The 22767-nt window shown below is 43.9% G+C and overlaps 1 protein-coding gene across 1 annotated transcript in view; it reads right to left on the reverse strand.

The window, feature by feature from the left end:
• Positions 1–22767, reverse strand: part of Svep1 (sushi, von Willebrand factor type A, EGF and pentraxin domain containing 1) — a 178256-nt gene that overhangs the window by 24967 nt on the left and 130522 nt on the right. The window contains exons 35-39 of the mRNA XM_059254397.1: positions 20964–21155; positions 19583–19750; positions 7716–8388; positions 3358–6143; positions 1199–1424 (exon numbers count right to left, since the gene is read on the reverse strand). Of these exons, the coding sequence (XP_059110380.1) occupies positions 1199–1424; positions 3358–6143; positions 7716–8388; positions 19583–19750; positions 20964–21155 (4045 nt within the window). The remainder of the gene's footprint in view (positions 1–1198; positions 1425–3357; positions 6144–7715; positions 8389–19582; positions 19751–20963; positions 21156–22767) is intronic.

The following is a 22767-nucleotide window of genomic DNA, read 5'->3' on the forward strand; positions in this document are numbered from 1 at the left end:
CCAAGCTGAAGGATGATGTGTTGAGGAACCTCCAAATGTGGCGATGGCATTCAAACCCGCATGCTGAGGGAAAGGGCATGCCTGTGCTCTGTTGTAGCCTCCTCTTCAGTCCTCAGCCTAACTCCAGCAAACGAAGGGAGGCTCAGGGACTCATCTTACAGTCTTGATGTGGAAGTAGGAGAAGGGGCTCTGCTAGGAAGGCCTGCTACCTGTGGCAGTTCGCGTCCTGAACAAGGAGTTACAGTCAGCAAACTATTAAATATGCACAGAAAACACTTCATGCTAAACTAACCATACATTTTATGCCCAAGAGTGTCTGTGTGCACACACCAGCTGGGGACTTTGGAAAGGTCAAAGTTGGCAGAAGCTAGGCGTTTCCTCCCACCAATGGTGTGGTTTTTCACAACAGCTATACAAGATATATGTTATTTTACACACTTGTTTTCAAATAAGGAAACCTGAAGTACAGGTTCCCCCTCCCTCATCTTGTAGCCCAGGCTGTCCTCAAACTCCCTGTGTACCATCTGTTCCTCATGTCTCCATCACTAAGTGCTATATTACTGGTGTGCACCATCATACTCAGTTTTATGTGGTGTGAAGATTAAAATCCAGGCCTCAGGCATACTGGGCAAGCAGTCTATCAACGAAGCCAGAATTCAGGCCTTCTTCTGAGACTGTCACAGACGTCTGGTTGCTTTGCTGTGAATATCTCATTAGAGATGTTGTGGGTTTTTTTGTTTGTTTGTTTTGTTTTTGTTTTTGTTTTTGTTTTAAACTTTTCCCCCAACATTGGCTCTTTCTTAGTTTAAATCTGGGACTATTAGGAGGAAATACATGTTCTATTTCTTTTTTCCTCTTTGTTAAAAAATTTATTTTATATGTGTGAGTGTTTTGCCTGTACGTTTCTCTGTGCACATGGGCATCAGATCCCCTGACCTGGAGTTGCAGACAGTTGTAAGCTACCATGTGGATGTTGGGAATGAAATACAGATCCTCTGGAGGAGCAGCCAGTGCTCTTAACCACTAAGCCATCTCCTCAGATCCACATTCTATTTCTAAGAAAGTTCTCAACTCTTTGGATGCTAATGAAACTTAAGGCATTTGCCTTTCCTTCTTGGCCAGCATGGTGTGCATTTTGTTCATGGTCACAAAGGCCACAGATAGACTTTCACGTTCCCATTCAGAGGCAGTATCTCACCTGGCAGGTTGACAAGTCCACTCCTTCATAGGTAAACCCTTCTGCGCAGGACACAGAAACTTGTTTATTCACCCGGAAGTCGTCTCCGTGAACACGCATGCGTGTTGTGTTTGACGGTACAGGACACATTTTAGGAATGCAGGAGATTCTTTCAGGGACCCAACGACCATCTTGCTCACAGGTGAATGTATCTGTAGCTGTATCTATCACATACCCTTCCAGACAGCTGCAAAGCAGACGAGAAAAATGAACGCCTGAAGAACGGAGCACGCTGTGCCCCAACCTGTGCTCAGATTGAAGGAGCTGCCACAACGCTCAGGAGACATTTTATGAGAAACCTCAAAACTGACTCAAAGGTCAGATGAATAACATCACAGGAACATTAATGTAACAACATCCAGATAAATTCTTAGTAATCCACATTCAAGATTAGCCAAGACTAAAGTAGTCTTAGATGTGGCTGAAGTTAGTTTCTTTTATTTATCCATTCATTCTAAAACAGCCACTAGTTCAAGAAATTATAGAGAAGTCTAATTACTATTAATACTCAGACACTGGCAAGAATACTGCTTCTGGTTTATCTACTGTGCAACAAGCACTGTCTGCAGTACTTATACAAAGTACTGCTTCTAAGCTTGTTCATTAAGCATTGTTGTAGCTACAGTATAGTTCAAACTCAAGTCTAATTGGCTCTAAAAGCCCTCCGTGACTTAAAAATGTGCATACTCATGCAGCAAATGGTTCTGTGCGATGATTAATTTCTGGTGACCCCTCTGTGTGCTTTGCAAATGTCAACTCATGCGGGGTAGTGGTGGCCCACGCCTTTAATCCCAGCACTCAGGAGGCAGAGCCAGGCAGATCTTTGTGAGTCTCAGGTCAGCCTGGTCTACAGATCCAGTCCAAGACAGGCTCCAAAGCTACACAGAGAAACACTGTCTCAGAAAAAACAAACAAACAAACAAAACCAAAAACCAAACCAAACCAAAACCAAATATCAACTCATCAAATTCTCTTGTCACCTAATTAGCAGGTGGCATTAGGACCTTCTTTGCCATTTGGCATTGATGAGGTTGGCGCCAGAGAGATTAGGTACCTTCCCTGAAGCCACACAACTCTGCATGGTTTGTGTGGGATGTGGTAAAACTGTATACTCTAGAGGGAGTATTCTGGAATCCGTGCTCCTACCATTACTTTTAAATCAAACCATCTAATCATTGGAGAACACCTTGTAAATTCCGAATATTACCAGGTTAGGTAATTACAGAAGTCTTATACAATTAGAACAACCTGGTTAGCGGAAACTAAGTAAAGATCTGCTACTCAGTGTCATTGGCACACTTCAAGGAAAAAGCCCCAAGAGAATCCTGATGGGCAGGGGACACTGTGAGTCGCAAAATGCTTGAAGCATCAACATCCACATGGAGGTTTGAAATGTACGTCAGAGTCCAGGAGTGGCCATTTGCCCTTCTGTTTTGTACACAGGCCTCTGCTACTGTTCAGCTTCCTCACGTGCCATCCTTCCACAGACTCTAGATTTTACTACAGTTAGGGAACAGGAAGGCAGGCTAAAATGTTCACAGCAGATCGCTCCAGAAGAGGGCCTAAGTTGTCAATTAGAGCTGAGGTGTAAATACCTGAAAGACCCAGTTCACCAGGAACAGAAACAAAGCCTTGAGACAGTTGAGATGATTTGAATGTGATGGTTACTTATTCAAATAAATTTTCTAATTCCCAAATTCATTCCAATTTTTTACACCTTCTATTTTAATATTTAGTTTAATAATGCTCCTCAGACGGAGGAGTTTCCATTATTTGAGCACTGTGTACTTAGTTTGAGTAGCACAGGCTGGCTAGCCTCTTTATTCATATAGCTCAGTGCTTAAAAAATGATTGAAACCAGTTGGAGGACCTTGTGGCTTCATGAGCGCCATGAGGATTATGTTAGAAGCCATAGTATGAAAAGGGCATACATTTATTTTCATAGTAAATGGATTTCTACATAATCCTGAGTAAATAAAGTCAAATGCTAGAAGTTTGGGTTTGGGAGGGAAGCCCAGGGATGGTGGCTCTCTTCCAGATTAGCTGCATTTTGATCTCTCATTTCTTTTTATAATCCTGCCTACGCTCCTTGCAGACTCTGTAGCCATCCATGGTCTTACCTGAGTTTCACTTTGCTTTCATAGGTATATGCCTCTCCTGTGGCCACTGCATTGGCAACAGGCGGTGGGGGTCCACAGGACAGGGGCTCACAGGCTGGGTAAGGCTGGCTCCATGTCCCCTTCTCTGTACAAACCAGATCTGAACTACCTTGCATGATGTAGCCAGGTCTGCAGCTGTAAGTTACCACATTGTCCTCCAGAGGGCTACTCTCGCTGACAACTGCATTGGGTATGGTTGGGAGAGAACCACAGTCAGCATGCTCACAGCGTGGGAAGCCGGACCACTGGCCACTGGCATCACAGGTGATTTCAGAAAGCCCGAGGAGCTTGAAGCCTTTGAAGCACTCAATCTGGACTGTCTTCCCGCAGCCCAAGTCAGTTGCATTGACGGTTCCGTGTTGAATGCTGGGTCTGGAACACCTGCAAGGCAGGCAGGAAGGCAGGCTGCCACTCCAGGAACCATTGGGGAGGCATCTTCTTGAAGGGTTTCCATGGAGCTTATAACCAGGAAAACACTGATACTGTATGTGGCCCCCGTGATAAAAGGAAAAGCCATTAGGGAAGCCCTGGGGAAGATCGTCAGGAGGACCACAGGTAGCTGGTTTACAGACGGGAACCTCAGCATCCCAAGTCCCATCTGACCGGCAGGTGAGTTTAGGAGCCCCATGTAACACATAGCCCTCTAGACAGTGGAATGCTACTTCCTTCTTGAACCCATAGTCTACACCATCTGTCACCCCATTTGCCACCTGCGGTGGGGCAGTACATCTGACAGGCTCGCAGCTGGGAATGGTGCCACTCCAACTTCCATTGGTAAGACAGACACGGCTCCTGGCCCCTTCAAGGATGAACCCTTCACTGCAAGAGTACGCGACCTCTTTTTGGAACGTGTATTCTTCTCCCTTCACTTGGCCATTGTTTGGGGCTGGGGGTGAGCCACAATCTACAGGAACACACGTGGGCTCGTGCCCATCCCAGTCTCCATTTTCCTGGCATGTTCTCTTTTCAGTGCCATTGAGCACATAGCCAGGGTCACACTCATAGTGTAACACCCCCAGGTATGAGTAGTCACTTCCTTTGATGAGTCCGTTCCTGAGTGGGGTCGGCTTGCTGCACGAAATGGCTTCACAGCGTGGCGCAGCACCGCTCCACTTCTTATTCTGTAGACAAAGTCTCAAGCGGGAGCCTTCTAAGAGGTGCCCAGGCTTGCAGCTATATTGTGCAGCACTGCCCAGGGTAGTCTGTGTAAAATGCAAAAAGCCGTTTTCGGGAGCAACAGGCAAGTCGCATTCGATTGAGATGCAGGAGGGAGCACTCCCGTTCCAAGTCCCATCTTCCTGGCAGATCAGCACAGGGTTTCCCAGCAGTTCGTAGCCAGGGTCACAGCTATAGGAAACCATCGTGCCATATAGAAAGTGGGATGCATGCGTAGCAGGGGGTGCCTTTGTATTTTCCAAGGTTGTAGCTGTCGCTTCCAAAGGTTGAGGATGAGGAGTCAGATACGGGACTTCCATCATGTCGTCTTCTTGATCAAAATACTCCTGGCCATCTTTGACTTTAGTACAGTCTCCGAAGTCTATGTGAGGGGGGAGACCGCAGTCTATGGGTACACATGTTGGGCTGGAGCTTGACCATCCTGACTCCTCACAGGTCTGCATGGCATGACCAACCACCTGAAACCCAGGGAAGCAGCTGTAGATAATCATGGCACCGTATCTGTAATCCGCACCTTCTACGAAGCCGTTTTCGATGGGCTGTGGGTCACTACAGTGGATGGCACTGCAAGAGGGAGCATCCATGTCCCAGTCACCTGTCTCTAAACAGGTCAGGGCTTTGGGACCTTCGAGCCGGAAGCCTCGGTCACAAAAGTATGTGACGGTTTGTCCATACTGAAAGCTTATGTAAGAGAATTGGCCATTTAAAATCTCTTTGGGCTCTGGGCATTCAACGGGTTTGCACATTGGCTTTCCTCCAAGCCACTGGCCATTTTCCCCGCAGAGGGTGGTAGTATTGCCCACTAACTCGAAGCCTGGCTTGCAGGTGTAGAGTGTGGTGCTGAGATAGGCAAGCCCTTGCACATGGATGATGCCATTGAGGATCTCCTCAGGTTGGGGGCATTCTACGGGAACACATTCAGGCAACACAGAGCTCCAGGTGCCGTCAGCCTGGCAGAGGATGGTTGGATCACCTCTTAGGAAAAACCCATCGACACACGAGTACTTGACGGTACTTCCAAAATGAAGAGTGCCAGAAGAAGCAGGGAGGCCGAAGGGAATCAAGGGAGGCGAGCGACAAAGGACCATCTTACAGACGGGAAAGGAACCATTCCATTGCCCGGATGGCAAACACTTCAGGACAGAAGGGCCTTGCAAGGCATGGCCCTCTTTGCAGGAAATGGTCATCACGCCTACCTCGGAAGTTAATTCCTTTAATACGAGCTGGTTTTCCAAGAGGGGAGGCTCTGGGCACTTGGTGGGGACACACTTTGGGCTTGGCTTCTTACTCCATTTGCCAGATTTCTGGCAAGTCCAAGAATTGTCACCAACAAGCTCATATCCCTCATTACAGAAAAACTGAACCTTGGACCCCACTTCAAAGCTTTCTCCTTTCAAGAAGCCATTCTGGATGGGAGGGGGTTTCCCACAGTTGAGAGGGGTGCAGGACAGAGGGGTGTCGCTGTGCCAATGGCGATTGGCTTGGCAGACAAACACAAGACTTCCAGCTGCCTTATAGCCCGGGTTGCACTGGAACCTCGCTTCGCTCTCAAAGGTCCTGCCAGTGGCGTGCTGAGCAACAGAGAGAGAAGAGTCAGTACACCTCACAGAACAGAAAAGCCCACAGATGTAATGCATTGCTAGCCAAACAGAACCCAAAGAACCACATTTACAATGAATCCATTAGGACTTCCACGAGTAAAGATTTGTGCTGTTTGCAACAGGTCTGCCCTATGTTTTGTAGGAAGGGAAAATGCAGAAGTAAAATGTGGAAGATCCAATGAGGTGATTTCCTCTGTAGAAATTATTACAGAACCCAGAAGAGATAAGATCAGGGGTCTATACAGATTGATGAGTTGAAGGGCAATACCAACAGTATACACAGAGAACTTGGTAGGATTAAAACAACACATAGATGCTTTAAAAACTCTTTCACTTAAAATATTGTCTATTTAAAATGGCACTGTAGCCTTTGATTGGAAGACTAGACTGTTCTCCCCCCACCCCCCTCTTCTCTTTTGGTATATGTGGACGAAGGTGTGTGAAGTCCAGAAGTCAGCCTCAGGTGGCATTTCTTAGATGCCATCCACTTTGCTTTTATTCATTTATTCTTTCAGACAGTCTTTACTGTTCGTCAGGCAGGCCAGGCTGCAAGCCAGTGAGCTCTGAAGACTCCCTTGTCTCTGCCTGGCAATATGGGGTTACAGGTGTGCATCTCAGTGCCAGGTGGCAAGCCAGGGAACCCTGTAGACTGCCCCATATCTGCCTGGCAATATGGGGTTACAGGTGTGCAGCTCAGTGCCTGGATTTTCTTACCCTGGAGTTTGAGGATCAAGCTCACAACCCCACTCTTGCACAGAATGCACTTTATCTCCTGAGATACCGCTATATTCTTTGTTCTTGCTTCCTGACACACTTACTGGAAAGACACTTTAGTGTGGATGCAGATCATATTCGTATCACACTTAACAATTTGCTCATCGTAGTGAAATTACCTTTAGGTATCTCAAAAGAGCAATGCAAAAACTGCACCTCATATTTCATTTAAAAACCAGACTGACAACAAATATCTCCGAGTTCCATTTAGGTGACAAATTATATAAAAAGAAAAAATGACATTTCGTTAAAATTGGCTTACTCTGACTTCATATTTAAGGCTAAGATACGGCTACAAAGGCCTTGGAATGTCTGTAGGTTACGATAATGCAGAAGGATGTATACTGAGGAGGCTGGAGCAATGGCTCGGTGGTTAAGAGCCCTGGCTGCCCCTCCAGAGGACTAGGTTTGAATTCTCAGGACCCACATGGAGGCTCACAAGTGTCTGTAACTCTAGTCCCATGGAATCTGTTGCGGTTTTCTGGTCTCCTTGGACACCAGGCACACACGTGGTATACAGCCGTATATGCAGGCAAACACCCATACACATAACATAAACATTTAAAAGATATACATTGTAAGGTTTCCCAATTATCTTGATTCCCCCTTATTCAGTCCACACTGTGTATAGATTCGAGGCACGTGTGTTTCAGCGATCGATCTGTTACTGCCTCTACTTCTCAACACCGGATTAGCCGTGGTTAATGTCATCACTCACGGCCCTGTGAGTGATGACAGTCATGGATCATTTGGCAGCTGGTCTCTTACCTCCAGAAAGCCATTCTCCACCTTAGGTGGGTCACTACAGGATACAGGGTGGCAGGTGGGCATGGGTCTGCTCCACTGTCCGGTGGCCTCACAGGTGCTCTTCTTCTCCCCTTTGATATAGAACCCCTTGTGGCAGCTATACGCCACCACGGCCCCAAAGCTGTAGTTTGTTCCACTCGCATAGCCATTCATGATGCTTGGAGGCTCTCCACACCGCACCGGGATGCACTGGACTGACATGGGAGAAGGGCTCCACTGTCCGCCTCTCAGGCACTCGATCTTTGCCGAGGTGTTCAGCACAAAGCCCTCCATGCACTTGAAGCTCACGACTGAGCCCACTGCAAATTTGGCTTTGCTCACAGATTCCAAGATGCTGTAGGAAACAGATGGGGGTTTCTCACAGAAGTGAGCTATACAGCGTGGCACAGCCTGGCCCACTGGGGGAACCCATTTCCCCTGGGCATTGCAGAAGAGCTGGGAATTGTCAGCCAGGATATAACCATCTGCACAGTAGTAGAATGCAGTGTCTCCAAAGAGCCGGTGGCCAGTCTCTGGAGAGGCGTGGTCCACAATGGGGGGCTCATCACAGGAGACGGCCAGGCACTGATGATTACTTGAATTCCATTTGCCATTGGCTAGGCATACGATAGTGTCAGGGCCAGCAAGGGTGAAGCTGTGGGATAGAAGAGAAAGAGACAACTTAGTACAGTATTGAGAAAAGGCATTATGTCTTCTCTTTTCATTTTTTAATATTTCCAATACTAACTTTGCTTTTATTCTTAGTTTTTTTAAAAATAATATTTAGCATCTGAATATTGAGCTTATTGATCCAATGATTTTAATGCTTGATCAGAAAGGAAATAGAGTTAAAACTTTTGCTATTTAAGGAACTCTAATGATTGTTACAGATTTTTTTTTTTTTTTTTTTGTGTGTGTGTGTGTGTGTGTGTGCAGTTTGTATGTGCATACATGCTTGGAGAGGTCAGAGGTCATGATCATTTATCAGGAGCCCTGCACCTTGTTTTTTGAGAAGGAGATTTTTGCTGGGACTTGAAGATTTCTGCTTAGGCTAGGGTGGCTGGTCAGTGAGCCCCAGGCCCCACCACCACAGCCACACCCAGCTTTTTAATTAGGAGCTGGGATCAAACTCAAGTCCTCATTTTATTAGCTGAGCATGACCCCCCAGTCCCTAACTATTTGTCATTTTTAAAATAAAAATGAGAAATAAGTTTTGGTCCTATATGACTCAATTCAATACCAGGCCTCCATAGCTTTCATAGCTTTAGTATGTTAATTTTCATACTCTTATTAAAAAAAGCTTCAACGGGCCATATTTAGCCTGAATACAGCTTATAGTTGCCCACTTACATTCAGTGAACTTTAAAACAGTGATTATAATTCTAGGCTCCAGTGTTTTCAAACCTCCGCCCATGTGGTTAGAGTTAAAAAGCTTTGTTCTGCATATGGCTATTACGCCATGCAATGAGTGTACAGCTACGTTTTGCCCAATAGCTCCCAGCCTTTCTTTATGTACCAGGTATTTGCCCATATCCGATGACAAGTCGGCAATCCGCTCCCCAGGGCTATCTCCAAAATGCAGAACAAAACACTAGGCTGTGCGGTATTAGGGAAGCTGCATCTGAGGCATTCTGATTTTCACTTTCAATCTCTTAGATAACAGAGTTTTGAAGAGATATCTGACATCCGATCAGTCTGTCATTTTGCTACTAATAATGAGTAAGGGAATGAAAGTAGTCAGGTGACTAATTGAATCCTTGTTAGACATTGTGATTGGTCCATCTTACGGTTGGCTGAGTGGTGAATCAGACAGGCCCAGTCACTTGCCTACTACCACCCAGCTGTTAGCAGAAGATGTGAGGTTCAAATTTGGCAGCTACTAGATTCCAACACTTGCGTCTTTTCCACAGTGCTGCTTTCTCCCTTTGTTTTTCTTCTTTTCAGATGAGTTAGTCAAGACTACTGTGTGTGGGCATGCTGTGGAAACTACACAGAGTTGTCAGAGTATAAATTATTTAGCCCACCTTTCAGCAAAGACTCTCAAGTCATTAGTAACCAAAACTTTCACTGAGGTCCCTTTTAGTTCTAAAAGGAATAATGTATTAGAGAGAAACTGAGATTCCATCAGCTTCATCAGAAATATTCATACTATCTATAGGAGACTGATGGGCAATTCAACAAAAATGACAGATATCTGTAGAAGACTATGCATTCACCTTAGCTATGGTCATGTACCATGCAATGCGCAGAAGTGGTGTCTAAGTGAATAAATATTCTTAGATACTTCCAATAGATGAGTGAAGTATCCACTTAGAGCCTTTTCAGGTCATAGTTTGGGGAAAAACCCAGTTCTTTGTAAGTAGATGTGGACTTAGCAAGTGTTTAGATGACTTCTTTCTTAACAGTTACAGAAAGGCACCGACAGCAGTATGCTCAGAGCATCGTTTTATTATTGACAAACCACAAGACCTGGCATGCTGATTTGACTGTCCCTGCATGGGGCATGGCCTGGCTGGAAGGTCTGCCTACTGAGGCTCCTGTTGTTTTGCAGCTCAGCTTGAATCATTCACACACTTTGAAACATGCGTCATCACCGTCCTTGACCCCTTGATGTGGCTGGCACTGTTCACCGGCTGAAGTTCATGTGCACAGACTCAGACAGCCCTGATTTGTAGAAATCCATTGTTCATAAAGTTTTCCCTTTATTTCCTGGCTCCAGATGTTCTGAGGCAGAAGCATCTGTCTCTAGAATCTTCCTTATTCCACAGAGTATCTTGAGAAAATGGAAACAGTGTTTTATAATTTGGCGGTTCTTGGTGGGGGCTCTGACCCTTGACCTTCTGAGAACGCTCCATCAACTACTTTTTTCTTAATGGAAAAAAATCACAGCAAACCAGCTTTCTAATAGAATGGATAATGACCACTGAACACACACTCTTGAAACATATAAATGTAAAGAATTCATGTTCAGAATCTTCAGTATCCCCCAGTCTAGATTAAGACCTGTTTTCCTTTCTGCATTTCAGCTGACACTTATTTCTTCACACATGACTCTTTGCAGCCAGCTGTGGGCCAGTCACTTCCTTGGGGCACAAACGCAGCACTTTGAAGTACTTGTTTGCAATGGCTAATGGTTTGATGTGGCAGGTTGAGTCCAACTGTGGGGCATTGTAAGATACACATCTGGTCTCTGCCCATGCCTAACATGGAGTTCCTGAGGCCTTTGTAATTTCTCAAGTGCCAGCACTCCAGGGCTTTGTATCAATAGACAATGTGCTCACTGTAGGTGAGGCTAGATCATGAACAAAGATAAACATATTTTTTAAATGTCAGAACTTTAAGATGATAAAGAAGTATATATATTCTAAGTGACACAAAAGGGGAATTACTATAAGCTATCACTTAATCACTTAAAAAAACAAATCACTTGTACTATTTAATTCTGTTAGAAGTTTCAAAGTGTATTTGAACTATAGAGGACATCTTTTACTCACTTATTTTGTTGAGGGATCATTCAGAGGATGATAAACATTTACAATTGTTAACATATGCCTATAAATGCTGGCTACCAAAGCGAGAAAATGTGGACCTGGGCTAAGTCTAAAATGTGAGAAAAACTTGGAATCAATATCAATCTTAGTTGAAGGAATACTCACTTAAACTCTTCATAACCTTTTGTATTTTCATTCAAGAGGTCTTGAGGACAATCTTTAATACTTTTACTAAAAATCAACCACACACACACACACACATACACACACACACACACACTATGTTCCAGGTAAAATGGCCCATTAGTATCCCAAGGATGCCTTAGGACCCCAGCAATACACAAGAGTCCTTTGGAAATGGACAGAACACTTTTTGGATGTGATTTTTCAATAGTTGGATTCACAGGTCTAGAGGAAGCTTACTGCCAGCATGGGCCCTGGGAGCTTTTTGAGTGAGCTCTGAGAGAAGCATCAGATCCCCTTCTAAAAGACAAAAGCAGCTCATTAAACAGCTGCAGGCTAAAGACAATAATAGAAAGCGTGAAGAAGCATCAGTAATTGATCTTGTTTCAATTCATAACAACAATCGAAGATCAAAGCTGTTGCTTTAATAGAACTAATAATTGCATTTAGAAACTTATATGTGAGAAGAATCAAGAGAGGGAAACTCAGGAGGGTTTTTACGACATCATTAACCCTTTCATGCCTCTGAGTTTCACACCAACGAATGCCAACCTAAGGATGAGAAGAAAAATGAGAAACTAATGACCTCATATATTTGGCCAAACAACTGAAGCACCTTGCCCCTGGCATGTGGGTGTTGATAAAAATTTAGAAAAGATAAATGTTTGGGTAAATGATAAATTGGGAATGGCGAGTTTGATGAAGCTGCTTGCTTCTTTCCTTGGCTGGCATCTGTTATTCTACTCTGGTCTCTTCAAGTTCTTGCCTCCTCTCTGGAAATTTGAGACTGTGTCTTGCTCCCATGATTCAGGAAAAGACTCTATCAAAGCTCATTACCAGTATAAACATTAAAAACAATCAACCAACTGAACAACAACAGTCCAGCATCCACGCCTAGCTGAAGAGCTACTGACAGATGCTAATTGAAGGGGAGACAGCTTCCTTTAAGGGTGCGGCCCCAGGTAGGTGGTCCATGCTCTAGGGAACAGCTCCATATTTGTGCACATCTGGGCAGTACAAATTGGACCCGGTGGGTGGTAAACAATCAAAACCAAGCAGAGGCCGTTAAGTTGGGAGGAGGGTTCAGGGAGTAGGGGGATTCTAGAGGAGTTATGGGGAGGAGTGGGGGAGTGAATATGATCAGAGGACATTGTGTGCATGTATGAAATTCTCAAGGAATGAACAAAAACATTAAAACTAACAACAGTAGGAATGTGTGCATGTTCGTGATGTATGGAGGGCTGGGTGGCTTATACAGTATGACAGGCAGAGGGAAGGCAGACTTGAGACTTGAAAGGAAGTGAACTCCACTTTCAGGAGGCTGAGAGCATCTCAGGATGTGGAAGGAGAGAGCAAGACAGGTCCCATCACACAGAAGTCATGGCTTGGATACGATGATACTATTCTTAATACAGCAAGATGCAGGGAGTGGAGGTTGTGTGTGCCAGACAAGCTCTTGAGAGGAAAATAGAAATGGAAAAGACAGAGAGAGGATGAGAGCAGAGTCCTGGTTCTGGCTGTCACATAATCTGCAAATGCTCTCTCTAGAATACTTGATGACATCTAACAGACATTGTTTTAAATGCATAGCTAGGCTGACCAGAAAGGAAATCTCCATGCTCCAACAAGAGGCAGACATTGAAACCAGAAAAGTAAGCTTGCCAATAAATGCTGTGGTTGCCTTTGGATTAGTTCAAAAAAGGAACCAGAGAGGAAAAGAAACACAGCCTTGGAACTGTATTAGTAACAGGAGTGTCTGGCAGGAATCCATGTCCTAGAAAGAGGTTTGCTAACATGTGAACTTACAAAAATTCAATCCATCTCTGTGCCTTCAGAGGTGCTGGGCAGAAAAATGAGGCCCCAGCTAACAATAATTCTGTGCCTCATATGGATTTCACATTAGACCTCATACTACTCGCTTTGTATGTAAAACCTTTCAAACTGATAAATGAATATAAAACTGAGGGCCCTGGGGTAGCTGGTAGAAAAAAGAATCCAGAGAGTTAGCTCATGAGAGGTTGTTGTTGACACAGCAAGCCTTGCTTTCTGTAAGGAGAAAATCTGGAATCACAAGACGTACACGGGTTAGTTAGGGTTACTATATTGTGATGAAACAACACGACCAAAAGGAAGTTGGAGAGAAGAGGGTTTATTTGGCCTACACTTCCATATTGCTGTTCATCACCAAAGGAAGTCAGGACAGGAACTCAAGCAGGGCAGGGACCTGGAGGCAGGAGCAGATGCAGAGGCCATGGAGGGAGCTGCTTACTGGCTTGCTCCACAGGGTTTGCTCAACCTACTTTCTTATAGAACCCAGGACCACCAGCCCAGGGATGGCACCACCCACAATGGTCTGGGCCCTCCTGTATCAATCACTAATTAAGAAAATGCCCCACAGACTTGCTTACAGCCAATCTTATGGAGGAATTTTCTCAACTGAGGCTCCTTTCTCTCTGATGACTCTAACTTGTGTCAAGTTGACAAAACACTAGGTAGCACGAGGCATGTTTCCCATGATGAAAAGTTCAGCACACACAAGGAACTGCAAGAATAAAGTACCGATAAATGAGATACTAGAAGAAAACTTGACACACTGGTTAAAAAAGCAGCTATTGTTGAAGTGTAGAGCATAGAATGCTGGGTATCAGAGACCAGAAAGAGTAGGCTGGGAGGCCTAGGGGGAGGTCGGTTAGCAGGCACTAAGTTACAGATACACAGAGTGAAAGATGAAACTGTAGGAAACAACTGTGCACCCCACATTCCAATAAATTACAAGAAAGGATTTTAGAAGTTTTCAGTATAAAGAAATGACAAATAACTGAGAAGACAGGTATATTTAACCCAGTGGAAGCATTACGTTGTGTAAGCATGTATTGAAGCATTATATGATACCCCCATCAATGTATATAATTCTTAGACTTTCATGTATCAGTTTTTAGAATATCATCTTAAATTAAAATATAATTACATCATTTACTCCCTTCTCTCTCCTCTTTCTAATCTTTCCCATATTCTCCTGCCTCATTCCCTCTCAAACTGATGGCCTCCTTTTCTTTCATTATTATTGTTACCTATACATGCATAAATATATAACTACAATCTGCTGAGCCCACTAATTGTTGCTTGTATGTATGATTTCAAGGCTGACCACTTGGTGTTGGATAACCAATTAGGGGGCTCATCCCTAGGGAAGACTAATTCTCTCTCATTCAGGATTCCTTAACTGCCTATAGTTCTTTGTCTAGGGGTTGGGGCCTGTGAGAATTCCCCTTCTGTCTTGGCATGACTATGAGTATTGTTCTTATTCAGGTCTTGTTTGGACAGACACATTGTTGGGGTATTATGGGTGCAGCTTCCTGTCATTTCTAGAGACTCAATATCACAGCCAACTTCCTGGTCTTCTGTCTCTTACAGTCTTTCCACTCTCTCTTCATTTGTCTATTTTTAACAAAATAGATTTGAAATTCCATATAGCTATTAATGATTGGACCTTCAAGGTCTTCTTGCCTGAAGGTGTTGTCGCCACCTGCTGGCAGTCACTTGTAAGTCACACCTTTATTGGGCTGGCAAAGTCACTTTTTATTTTTTTTGGGGTTTTTCGAGACAGAGTTTCTCTGCGTAGCTTTGCGCCTTTCCTGGGACTCACTTGGTAGCCCAGGCTGGCCTCGAACTCACAGAGATCTGCCTGGCTCTGCCTCCCGAGTGCTGGGATTAAAGGCGTGCGCCGCCACCACCGCCCGGCCCCAAAGTCACTTTTTATTTTGGCCATTTGTTACTATCTTGCAAACCTCAAAATGTGAAAATCCCATGATCGTGGTCACAACTTGCAATGTCTAGGCCAAGGATATCCATTCCATTTCTATATGTGCTAGGAAACATGCAGGAGTACTCAGTGCAGCTCTGCTTTTACTAGCAAATAAAGTGGGAATGAATTAGCCTACTCCCAGTAGAGATATGGGGTAATTTAGAGATGGTGCTTGTGCACACATGGTGTGTGTGTGTGTGTGTGTGTGTGTGTGTGTGTGTGTGTGTGTATGTGTGTGTGTGTGAGTAGATGTCAACATCAGGTGTCTTTATTGCTTTGCAGTTTATTTTTTGGGACAAGTTCTCAACTGAACCTTCTTGCTGTTTTGGTTAGAGAAGCTGGCCAGGGAGTCTCCAGGATCTGCCTGTCTCTGCCTCCACCAGCACTGGGTTTATGATATGTGCCACACAGCTTGGCTTTTTATCTGGGAGCTGGGGATCTGAAGTCAGACCTCACGTTTGTGTAGCAAGTATTTTACCCACTGAGCATCTCCTCAGCCCAGAGACGACACGTTCTGACAGGGCGTCTTTCATAGCAGTGAGAAAGAGGTTCAGTGGACTAACATGTATCTAGAGAGAAGATTATTCACACATATACATAATTTAAAATAAGGTTAGTATTTAAAGAGAGAAGTGATTTCATGTGAAAATGAAAAATTTAAACGTCACTTCTTTAATGAAACAATATGTACAAATGTACATAAACATGTAAATTAAGAGTATATTTGCCTATGCAAAATGTGTGTGTAATAATGGCAAAATAGGCATTGTTACCTTGAGAAGAGTAGAAGAATATTGGAAGTGGCTTCCAGGAGAATCTTTCATATCACATTTCCTTCATAAATCGATTAAATTATAGTAAAAATTTAACATGTACTTGTTGTGGAATACTAGTTGAAGATATGTTACATTCATTTGTGCTGTGGAATATTTCTTTAATGATGCAAAGATGTGTTACATTCTTTTATGTTGCACTTGTTTAACTCTGTGAAGCTGTGTTACTTTGCCTGTCTAAAACACCTGATGGTCTAATAAAGAACCGAACAAGTAGCTAGGGAGGAAAAAGAATAGGCAGGGCTGGCAGGCAGAGAGAGTAAATAGGAGGAGAAATTTCAGAAGAGGGCAAGGAGCGAGAAAAGTAGGAGAGGAGGATGCCAGGGTCCAGCCACCCAGCAACACAGCCAGTCATGGAGTAAGAAGGAAAGAAAGGTATACAGAATAGAGAAAGGTAAAAGCCCAGAGGCAAAGGAGTAGATGGGGTAATTTAAGAAAAGCTGGCTAGAAATAAGCCAAGCTAAGGCTGAGCATTCATAAGTAAGAATAAGTCTCTGAGTATTTATTTGGGAGCTGGGTGGCGGGCCCCCAAAGAGCACAGAGTAAGAGTAAAAAAACAAAAAAACCAAAAACCAACTGCATGTACTTTTGTCTCAGCGATGGGAACACAGGCGATTTTAAACACGGCATTTGGTTATTTTCACTTCTGTACATTTCAAAGACTTTGCTAAAGATGTGGCCAGAAGGAAAGGGGACGAGACAGAAGCCCTTCCTCCAGTGTTGCTACTCCCCGAGGAACCCCAAGGAGAGGATGGCGTCCACAAAAGAGCTTAATGTCCTTTCTATCATTGAGAGTTTGAACTCTGGAAAAGGAAAACTGTCTCTCAATAGTTGGTTTTCGCCTTTTATAAAAAAGAATTACCAACAGGTAGTGACCTGTGACTGTGGGTACTTACTGTTCATTTGTTCAAACAGTGAAGACAGTTCCCTCCTGTATTATGGACTTTGTATGATAATCATATCACAATGATAAAGTCATATTTGTACTGGTGCTTCGTGTGTATATGAAGCACCACTATAAAAACCCATCAGCTTTCCTCAGTAGCTGTGAGACTTACATGGGAGGATCTAATTTCCATTTATTCACTGATAAGAAAAGAATCCACAGTCATTACCTGTGAAGACCAGGCAGTATCTCTAAGATATTTCTTCTTCCAAATTTCATCTGTATGGAAGAGTCTAGGGAGATGGCTCAGTTGGGAAAGCGTTCATGGTGCAAGTGTGAGGACCTGAGTTCGAGCCCCAGAGCCCAGAGGGGAGAAAAGCCTGTTGTGACTAATAAAGAGATGTGTGATCCTTATGGAACCATGTAAAGTGACCCACAAGAAATTTCTCTAAAGAAACTAAAAACCTCTTCAAGAGAGTGAGTTGGATAGAATTTATATAGCTATCTTTATTTGTTGTGCAAATAAACACTTGTAAAATGGAGAGGCTTAACAACAGGCCAACCTAAAACCCTCTGACCATGCAAATAATTTATGAAGAAAAGAGAAGAGAGAAATCTGTGGATGTCATGACTGTTAATATTAAAAATATATACAAAATTCTGGGGAGAAATGAAACAAAGTGTCAATGCTATTGCTTTTTCTAGATAGTAAAATTACAGGGAATTTTTACATATAGATTTTCTATTCTCTCATTTTATATGATAGTCATACATTGCCTTAATTAGTCACTTCTGGCTTTTCCCATTAGGTGCTCATGTGTGCATATCAGACACTTTACCAACTGATCCACCCACTAGCTCCGGGGGGAAATCTTACATGAGTCAATCTGCAGTGGATGCTGGAGGCCTTCCGAAGTCAGTACTGCATCGACATTAAAATTCTGCTTTATTTTTATTTTACATGTATGAGTGTCTTGCCTGCATGTATGTCTATGTACCACATGTGCGCAGTGCCTGAGAAGCCAGAAGGCATCAAATACCCTGGAACTGTAGTTAACGGATGGTTGTGAGTCACCATGTGGTTGCTGGGAATGAAATCCTGGTCCTCTGGGCGAGCAGCCAGCGCTCTTAGATGCTGAGCCAACTCTCCAGCCCTTCACGGACATTTAATATTAGAGATCTCCTGTTCACTTAAGATATTAAAATCTAAAATTGAGGAAGCCGATCTTACAGAAGTTTGGAATAACATCGTGGTTGCCAGAGGCAGTGAGTGTGAGGGCGAGGATGCTTGGGGAAAAGTCGATCAACGAGAACTAAGCTACAGTCGGATCGCAATAAGAATACAGGGGACCATCATGGACTATATATTTCAGTAAGCTGGAAGCAAGGATTGTGAACACTTCCCCCAGGAAGAAATGATAAACACCGGAGGAGACAGATGTTCAAACTTCAGGTAAACAGCACAAAATGCATGTGTGTGGAAACATGATATGGGGCCCCACCAATGTAATGTGTACAGCTTTTGCTCTTTTATGGATCAGTTGCTGTTGTTGCCTTAATTTAGGATTTCAGAAAATTTTTATGTTGGCATTTGAAGCTCAAGATCTCCTCAAGAACGTGTTGCTACCACCTGCTGGTGAGAGCATCTGGACAGATGATGTGAAAGGCGTTCTCCTGGACAATTCAGAATCTGCACGCTCTCACCTCCTCACCAGTTAAGGCTTCATTGACCCTCCCCCTCCCCACTAAATCATTCATCATCGTCTTTGTTCCCTCGTGACACTCACAAATATTAGCCTCTAGTGAGCTGGCTTAGGAGGACATTCAGGACACAGAAAGGACAGGCTGCTTTGCCAAGGGTCCACAGTTATCAGAGGACAGAGCTGAAGCAGAAATCCAGAGAGCAGCAGCTACGGACACACTCCAGAGTGTGCCAACATGGAGGATGAGGAAACTGTTTAACAAGAAAGTGTGCACAGAGAAGAAACACAGTGACCACAGTGGAAGACCCCCTGGGGTTTAGCCACACTCAGTGCCTCGCTGCCTGAGACTGTAAATGAGGCCACTGGTTAAATAAAAGCCTTTGTAAGTTGTTTCCCATTTTTCCAACTATCATCTTTCAACCAAGTAAGATCATCCAAATAGAGAAGGCAAGCCGCACCTGCTGACTTCTCATCCTTATATCGTGACTTGAAGTCTTGGCCTTGGCTTTTGTGGGTGATAGACAGATACATGCCAGCTTCGATGCCTTTTCCACATTCTTGGTTAAAGTATAAAGGTATTTTGCACTGCATTGCTTATTGTCTATTATCTGAATCTTTTTTTTTTTCTTCTCGAGACAGGGTTTCTCCGTGCAGCCCTGGCTGTCCTAGAATTAGCTCTGTAGACCAGGCTGGCCTTGAACTCAGAGATCCACCTGCCTTTGCCTCATGAGTGCTGGAATTAAAGGCATGTGCCACCACCGCCAAGCTAATATCTGAATCTTGACTTGCTAATGATAGATATTCCAGGGAGACACTGTTTCCACAGGGAAGTGTACCTCCTCTCTGTGCCCAGAAAATAAGCGCAGGAAGTTCTCAGGTGTGGCTGCCAGGAAGTTTCTTTTTCTGTCCTTGATGCTCCACACTCCTCTTCTCTCAGGCTCTACTTACCCCTCTTTGCATGTGTAAGTGACCGTGTTCCCAAAAGTGAAGTTACTCCCGGTGATGACAGCATCTTTGAGGACTGGGGGCTCTCCACAGGAGACAAGGTGACAGGTAGGTGGTGCTCTGTCCCAGCTTCCTGAAGCTGTGCATTCAAGGAGGGACGGGCCCTGTAAGCTACAGAGAAGAAAGAGGGCTCAGGCCATTCCTTTGACTGGGCGATTGTTTACTGCTGTGGGGAAATCGGAAGAAAATACAGGCTGTACGATGAGTTTTAGTGCATAAAATCACGCTTCTTCACATTGTATTGCTTTCTATGAACAGAAGAAAAATTTTCATCACCCAGACCATAATAAATAATGAATGGATAAAGAAATATCACAACTACTTGGTGCAAAATTCAAGTCTGATGTGCCTGTTGGTGGAGGAGGAACTCCAGGACTTCCAACTGGCAGATAACGGGGATGAGAAATGTTAACAGACTAATTATTATCCAGCTGGAAGGTGGACACCTTAACAAAGAGGTGATCAGAGTCACCAAGGCCCAAGGGTGCTGTCCTTCCAGGGCCTGGCATTTGGGCTGTGTAGCTCATGACTCTGACCTCTGGTTGTCATTTGACTTCACAAACCCTGCATCCCACATCATATGCTTCCAGCATAATTCAGACAGCCTCGATGATTTCTTTTTAAACATTTAAAAAATTCATTTGTTTATTTATTTGCTGGGGTGTGTGTGTGTGGGGGGGTGTCAGAGGACAACTTGAAGGAGTCAGTTCTTTCTTCCCATCACGTGGGTCCCATGAATCAAACTCACATTCTCAGGCTTGGATGCAAGCATTTTTATCCTCTGAGCTCTAATTGGCCTTTCATTTCTTACTTCCTATCCACCTGATCTGTTCACTTTAGAATCTGTTGAATACCTTTCTGGGTATAGCCTGACTTTCTCTATTGTTCCTCCTCTTTGCACACACATGCATGTGCACACACACACACACACACACACACAATTAATCAAATGAACTTATAGAATTAAGACCCTTCCATGCTTTTCTTACACTATGCCATGTACTGTTAAATATAATCTTGATAAGGTGTGTATATAAAAAAAGAAACAAGGAAAGACATTTCCAAAAGTTGATACTGTGCTCCACAACCGAGTTGGCTTTCCTCTTTAGAGTCTGGATGCTCCAGCAGTTGAACTGTGAGGACTGCTGGAGTCACAGATTGACCACCTCCCTGACATTTGCTGTAAATCAGGCTCCAAGAAGCACACAAATTTGAGACTATCCCCCATGTTTATAGATTTGCTTTGAAAGTCAGCTAGTTCATCCACCCAAGCCTAGGGACAGCAGGAGATGGTAGGAAGTCAGGCTGGTGGCCCACCCTTTACCTGTAGCCGTTCTCACAGGAATACGATGCAATAGAAAGGTAGGTGAGCCCACTTAAGATGTATTTCCCATTGTTTATGCTCTCAGGACTGGAACACTTGACCAGCTCACACACAGGAGAGGAATGGCTCCATGAACCACTAGCAAGACAGGCTGACTCCTTATCTCCAGCCAAAGTATATCCTTTATCACACCTGGAGAAGACAGAGGAGTTGACTGAATATGAATAGCTTTATTTTGCCCACTTGAAAATTGTGTGAGTGTATAAAGTGTGTGTATGAGTGTGTGTTTGTGTGTGTAGTGCAGCCATGTACATGCCATGTTATACACCTGGGAGGTTGAAGGATAACCTCAGGTATCCATCCTGACCTTCTCCCTTGTGTGAGACAGGTTTCTGTTGTTTGCTGATGCATATGCTAGGTGAGCAGGTGTGGGAGTTCCAGGGGTTTCCTGTCTCTTCCCCTCATCTTTCTGTAGGGGTGTGAGGATTACAGATGCATGCCACTGTACCCAGCTCTGCCTGAGCTCTGGACATTCAAGCTTAGGTCCTCCATCTCCCCAGCCCTATTTTACATTATTTTATATGTACCCAAATTCTTAAAAAACACAAGGAATTTACATATTTGGGGATTTTTTTTCACATTGGAATGATTTAAAATTGTGTTTTCTACAAGGTTGAATATCATATCCTACAGTGTGAGATGTGAGATTTTGGCTTGTCTCCAATAAGTGCCGTGGATGAATAGCTGGGAATGGACAGTTCGGAGTTTGAGAGTGATGTGGGCTAAGCCCCTGGTTTATAAGGCTTGGACTCTCAGCTGGTTAATGATCAAGGTTATCCATTAGTTGGGAGTGCCTTCCACCACGGTGCCTCAGGGGGTGCTGGCGGCCACAACAGGCTATTGTTCAGGAGATTTAAGGATATGACTACCAGTAGGTTATCAGATTTGATTTCTTTACACTACACTGAACCCAATTAATTCTATATTAATAATAATAGTAAAAACCCTCTGGGGAAGCTGGAGAAATGGCTCAGCAGTGAAGAGAGTACACTGCTCTTACAGAGGACCAGAGTTTGGTTCCCAGCATCTATATCAGCAGCTCATAATCTCCTATAACTACAGTTCCAGGAGATCTGGTGCCCTCTTCTGGCCTCCCTGGGCAATTGCACACATGGGGCATATACTCACACAGACAAAGACACATAAATTAAAAATAAAACATCGAATCTTTATTTTTAAAAAATCCTCTGGGATTATTTCCTGTCCCTTAGTATTCTACTACTGCTGACATGCCATTAACAAGTGTACTACATCTTTTGTTTGTTTTTTGTCTTTTTGTTTTTGTTTTTCGATACAGGGTTTCTCTATGTAGACCTGGCTATGCTGTGGGATGGTCTGTATGTCAAGTGTGTTGCTGATTGGTCAATAAATAAATCACTGATTGGTCAGTGGCCAGGCAGGAAGTATAGGCAGGACAAGGAGGAGAATAAAGCTGGGAAGTGGAAGGCTAAGTCAGAGAGACACTGCCAGCCGCCACGATGACAAACAGCATGTGAAGATGCCGGTAAGCCACGAGCCATGTGGCAAGGTATAGATTAATAGAAATGGATTAATTTAAGCTATAAGAACAGTTAGCAAGAAGCCTGCCACGGCCATACAGTTTGTAACCAATATAAGTCTCTGTGTTTACTTGGTTGGGTCTGAGTGGCTGTGGGACTGGTGGGTGAGAGAGATTTGTCCTGACTGTGGGCCAGGCAGGAAAACTCTAGCTACATGGCTATCCTAAACTTGCTTTGTAGACCAG

This window comes from Peromyscus eremicus, chromosome 2 (genome assembly GCF_949786415.1).
Source record: "Peromyscus eremicus chromosome 2, PerEre_H2_v1, whole genome shotgun sequence".
Taxonomy (NCBI): Eukaryota; Metazoa; Chordata; class Mammalia; order Rodentia; family Cricetidae; genus Peromyscus; species Peromyscus eremicus.